Source organism: Hyperoodon ampullatus (assembly GCF_949752795.1).
Source record: "Hyperoodon ampullatus genome assembly, chromosome: 3".
Taxonomy (NCBI): Eukaryota; Metazoa; Chordata; class Mammalia; order Artiodactyla; family Ziphiidae; genus Hyperoodon; species Hyperoodon ampullatus.
The window spans coordinates 178,445,392-178,451,391 of record NC_136916.1 but is presented as its reverse complement, the minus strand read 5'-3'; the positions used below and the strand labels follow the sequence as shown (position 1 = coordinate 178,451,391).

The following is a 6,000-nucleotide window of genomic DNA, read 5'->3' as shown; positions in this document are numbered from 1 at the left end:
GAGGCACATGCACTGGCCAGCGCCGTCGGGTTTCCCTGCTGGAGAAGCCTGGACAGGCAGGAGCACCGTCTTGGTGTGTGCCCGTGGCTTCCACCCCCGCCCGTGGTCCTCCTGCTCCTCTAAACACAGGGCCACCCCTCAGCCCCTCCCCTCCTGACAGTATGCCGATGCCTCCCTCCCTCCCCAGACTGTGGTGGGTTCTATTCAAACCGTATTTGAATACCAAGTAGGTGTCAGGTATTTCAGATTCAGAAATTAATACAGACTCTACCCTTAAGAGACATATAATGTGAAACCCCTCTCTTAGCATTTACTAAGGGGTGGGGTCACTTAACCCTAACCCCTCAAAAGGCAATCCAAAAATGCTTGTGGAATAAATGAACTACTTAATTCTGGTAGCATAAGCAGATGCTTGGACCACCCAGGAAACGGGATACTTAATTCTGTCCAGAGACTTACGGACAGCTTTGCAGTACAAGGGGCACCGCTGGGGGTGTACAGAGGCAGAGGAGGAATTCACCAGGGGCAAGCAGGGGCAGCAGTCAGTCCAGGCAGAAGGAACACTGTGTGCACAGACAGAATATCCAAGTACATGCAATGCTCAGGAAATGATGAGAAATAGCCCCGTGGCACTGGGACCCGGGCTGCAAGGTTGTGTGGTGACACGACAGCCAAAGGCACGTCCAGGCTGGACCAGAGGCATCTGAGCACTGAGGTGACGTGCATGCCACAGGGCAGAGGACGGGAGGAGGGGCGGCAACTAGACATCAGGCAGGAAGCTTCAGCTACGAGGCATTCGCCTGCCATTCTGACACCATTCGGACACAGTGTTTGTGAAGCTAAAACACATTAATTAGCATCATATCAACAATGAAAATTTTCACTGAAAAAAGTATTTTCTGGAATGAATTTCACTAAATCTGTGTAATTCCCTGTGCAATTTTCTAAACAGAGAATGTTTGGGGAGGTGTGTTCTATCTACAGTTGTATTAGTCAGAGCTTCTGTCACTGTGGGATTTCTTTGGAGCCATTTTTTCCCGTGTTAGATCTTATAAAGATGACGGTTGTGTCCATTTTTTAGCTTTCTGTGGCTGCTGTAACACACTGGGGGGCTTGACACGACAGAAGTGGATTCTCTACAGCTCTGGAGGCCAGGAGTCTGAGAGCAAGGGGCCATCAGGGCTCCACTCTTCCCACAGCTCTAGGGGAGATTCCCCCTGCCTCTTCCAGCCTCTGGTGGCTCCGGGTGGTCATTGCCTCATGACCACATTGCTCCAATCTCTGCCTCCATCTTCACATGGCCTCTTCCCTCTGGGTCCTCCTCTATGTGTCTTTTATAAGGATGCTGGTTATCTGCTTTAGGGCCTACCTTAAATCCAGGGTGATCTTCTCATCTCAAGATCCTTAACTTACCTAATCAGATCCTTTCTCCAAGTAAGATCACATTTACAGAGAGTCCCAGGGGTTAAGATGTGGACACAGCTTTGAGGGGAAGTTCAGCCCACTACACTGGTGTCCCGAGAATGTTCTTCCTCTCTGATTTTTCAAATCCAACCCTCTTCCCTCGTGTCCCTTCCCCTCTGGAACACACCCCAGTCCAGCCACCTGCTCTCAGCACCAGTGTCTCACCCTGTGCCCCATGCAGCAGCCAGGATGGTCTTTCTCAGAAAATCAGTTGAGGCACGATACTACTGCTCCAGCCCCTCGGTGAGCCCCGCCACCTCACTCAGAATAAAAGCTGGACTCTGCCCCACGGTCCCAGACCTGGCTTCTGTCTAATGTCCCCTCCTAACCATCCTTGCCCCCAGCCTCCTGGCTGGCTCTCCAAATACACCAAGCATGTGCTCCTTCCACAGGGCCTGGGCACAGTTTCCTCTGCCCAGAACACCTTTTTCCCCAATATCCCCAGATGGGATCTCTACTTGCTGTCCCCCCATCGCAAAGGCTCTCCCTGACCGCTGCCCACAGGACAGTGTCACTGCCCTGCACCTGCCCCCGCCCTCTACTGCAGGGTCAGCAAACCACAACCATGGTCTGACACTTGTTTTTATAAATAAAGTTTTTCTGGAATGCAGCCTCACTCATTTGTTTAAGTATCACCTACGACAACTTCTGAGCTACGCCTGCAGAGCTGACAGGCAGCACAGACGCCACGTGGCCCGCAGAGCCTAGGACACTTACCACCGGGGCCTTTAGAGACAGCAGGCCCCTCCTGCCCCATCCCTTCGGTTCCTTCAACTGACTTCACAGCTCTTCCCACTGCCTGCCTGGTTGCCCGTCCTGTGCCTATACACACTCTGAGGTCAGCTCCGTGAGGGTGTCAGTGTCCGTAAGCACCTGCCCCGGTGCCTGGGGCACAGTATGTGCTCAATAAACACCCGCTGAAGGACTGTGCAAATGAAGAAACCACAGCCGCCTCAGAGGAGACCTCGGTGCTGGTGGGATGGGAAGACAGACTTTTCCTACCTTCCCTTTAAAACCTTTTCATTTCACATCATGGATATGCATTACTTACTAAGTAACTTGGTTTTTTTTTGTGGTACGCGGGCCTCTCACTGCCGCAGCCTCTCCCGCTGTGGAGCACAGGCTCCGGACGTGCAGGCCCAGCGGCCATGGCTCACAGGCCCAGCTGCTCCGTGGCACATGGAACCCTCCCGGACCGGGGCACAAACCCGTGTCCCCTGCATCGGCGGGCGGACTCTCAACCCCTGCGCCACCAGGGAAGCCCGGCAGGTGAAATCTTAACCTTAAAGTTGAACAAAGGATGGTGTGTTGCTAGCTTGGTAGCACCACCTCCTGCATAAGGTGGGAAGCGCATTCCCCAGAAACCCCCCCACTGGAATGCTTCCGCTCTGAGCTGCCTCAGAAGCAGCTGAGCAAGATTGGGGCACAGGTGAAGTGGGGGCCATGTGCTCAGATGGTCGTGTCGGGCGCAGCCGCTGCTGCTGGCACACTCAGCATCCAGCGGGCTTCCTGGCTGCCGGCCCAGCACAGCACTTGGCCGGGCCCCCAGTTTACAGAGGCTCCCCTAGACGGGGTGGTTTTCGAGTTCTCTACTTGAGCTCCTGGTCATGACCCCACGTTGCTGACCAAATATGTGTGCTCTCACAAGCCTCAAACGTCCGCCTGTAAGCAGCTGGCTCAGGTGGACCATTTCTCCGATCCGCCCACTGGCCCTTCCAGACCTTCACTCCAGCTTCTGTCGCGCTCATGTAAGAGCTGACTCAGATCTCATTTACTGCTGCATTTACAGTGGCTCTGCTTTTCTGGTGAAACCCTGTCTGACAAAAGTTGACTTTTAAAAAGAAGTCTATATTCCTTTATCAGTTTTAGAAATTTGGATTTTTTTCAGAATGAAATACCTTTTAATCTCCTCTAATAACTGTCAGAAACAAACTTAGTCTAATGCTTTCATTGTTTTAACATAGATATACTAGTGACCAGGTAAGCTCTCTAATTTCCAAAACGTGGACTAAGATTTAACTTAAGTAGAAACCTAAAATATACAAAACGGAAGTAGTTTTACCAAAATTAGGTATTTTCCTTCATGGAAAAAAAATTAGAAAATGCCACATGGTTTTGAAAAAAACACACAGCTTTCCCCTTGTGGTAAACTGGGAGCCCTGGTTTCTCCTGTGCCCCATGTTTAAATCACTGTAACAAAATAGAACATACAAGCATGTTCTGGAACCTTAATGAAAGATTAGCCACTTATATTTACCTTAGTAAATTGAAAGCAAAATACAGCTCTTTTTCCAAATGAAGTCTTCTTTCAGAATGATTTGTCCCAAAATGTTTATTAATACAGTGATCTTCTGTTTCTAGAAAAGACTAGACTTTTCCCAATCTTTCACTCTCCAGCCACCACCCGAAGGGGAAAGGAACCGGGACTGAGAAGGCCTTTCAGACAGGGTGGACAGAGGGAGGCAGCCTGTGGGTGGAGCCTTTAACAGGCCTCTGTGGCCCCCAGGAGGGCTGGGGACAGCCTGCGTCCCGTCTAGGGACTGAGGACAATCAGTTTGTGCAGCTGGTACAGAAAGGTGTTCTTCCCTCTGCTGCTCTCCCAGTCCGCCTGCTCCATCACCAGCGTCAGATCAACCTATCGGGGCAAAAGGACCAGTCAGGCTCTGCAATGGGACTTTTCTAGACATAAAGTAAAACAAATAAAATTATACACACACATACACATAGACACATAAGATGGCAGAAACTACTCTTTTAATTTTCCAAAAATATTTACAGAAAGCTTCTCTATTCTCACAACAATAAATACTATATATCTGCTATTTCATCTTTAAATTCATCCTAATAATATGGCAATCTTTACCCAGAAATCTCCCATACATTCCTTCCTATGTAATTGTGAACAGGAAACGTGAACAGAGGCATTAAAGCATGTAAGTTTTCTAAACCACATCAACCTCAGAATGAAATTCTGCTTTCAAATTAAGCCCTGCTATTAGCTTCAAACACCGCCATGGAGGCTGTAGGAGAGGTGGCTGGGGCACAGCTCTGTGCACATGATGGAGCTGGCTCCAGGGACTGGTCCTCAGGGCTCTAACGGGGGGAAACAGTCATGGAGCACATGGAGAGAAGGAACATTCTGCAGCAGAAGTAACTTCCAGACTCAGAGTGGGAAAACACCATCTCCAGGGGTGGTAGCCTACTTCCACTGCCAAAGGGATGAGGAACTAGTGGCCCAGCTGGTTTATTTATAAAGACATCCTTGGCTCTAGGATTAAAGCTTCAAATTCCTCCCTGAGCTCCTTTCCTGAAATCACATTTTACTCTAAATCTTACAGACAGGAAATGTCAAGGTGCCCAATAGGGGCCGTTTGCCCTACTTCACAACTGCTATGGACTGAACTGTGTCTTCCAAATCCCCAATGTGATGGTATTTGGAGATGAGGCCTTTGTGAGGTTATTCAGGTCAGATGAGGTCATGATGGTGGGGCTCCCATGACGGGATGAGGATGGGATTAATGCCCTTATAAGCAGAGACACCAGAGAGACACCACTCTCTCTGCCATGTGAGGGCACAGTGAGAGGCTGGATGTCTCCAAGCCACTCCAAAAACAACCACTGTACCCTAAAAGCTAATCCAGACATTCATACCTGTTTTATCCAAAATTAAAGGATAATTAGCCTGAGGTCTAGTTTTTCACCAAGACATTACATAGAGTATACTATCCAGAAACAGCCTGTGTGGCCTGTGACCCTGCCCCGTTAACCAAAGAACCACGCACTTTGCCACCAGGCTCCCCCTGCTCCCCGGGCATCCTCCACCAACCCTGTTGGAGCCCCTGAATCCATCAAGAGTTCTGTTCCCATCAATCCTGGTGGTAGGCTGCTCACATGGCCACCTATTTCTCACTCACCTGATTCCACTCATATGGCTTTTCATGACACTTAGGAACAATCTTCTCTCTTGGTTTCAACGGACAGAACAAACTAAAATTTAAAAAAAGAGAGCTTAAGTCACCTTAATTATACATTAGTAATTGAAAACACTACTGTGATTTTTAAAACGAGATTTAAATCCTATGTACTTTCCCTCAGAATTCTAACTCCAATAAGTTTCTTTTTTTTTTTTTTTTTTTTTTTTTTTTTTTTTGCGGTACGCGGGCCTCTCACTGCTGTGGCCTCTCCCGTTGTGGAACACAGGCTCCGGACGCGCAGGCCCAGCGGCCGTGGCTCACGGGCCCAGCCGCTCCGCGGCACGTGGGATCTTCCCGGACCGGGGCACGAACCCGTGTCCCCTGCATCGGCAGGCAGACTCCCAACCACTTGCGCCACCAGGGAAGCCCTCCAATAAGTTTCTTAAAGGTCAAAATTTATGTAATTATGATCAGAGAATATTTTAACCCCCTATACATTCAAAAACACAAAAAAATGGAGCAACGTGGGTCTATAAGACTGACCCTTGTTTTCTGTGTTCCCCTAGTAACCAGTGGAGGCTGCTCCGTTACCACACATCACCTGGGTTACTGAGTCAAGTTC

The 6,000-nt window shown here is 49.3% G+C and overlaps 1 protein-coding gene across 1 annotated transcript in view; it reads right to left on the bottom strand.

Moving 5' to 3' along the window:
* Positions 1–3,794: 3,794 nt before the first annotated feature.
* Positions 3,795–6,000, bottom strand: part of TDRD9 (tudor domain containing 9) — a gene marked incomplete at its 5' end in the record, with an annotated part of 108,532 nt that continues 106,326 nt past the window's right edge. Inside the window, 2 exons of the mRNA XM_079698870.1 lie at positions 3,795–4,099; positions 5,379–5,451. Of these exons, the coding sequence (XP_079554996.1) occupies positions 3,998–4,099; positions 5,379–5,451 (175 nt within the window). The 3' untranslated portion in view covers positions 3,795–3,997. The remainder of the gene's footprint in view (positions 4,100–5,378; positions 5,452–6,000) is intronic.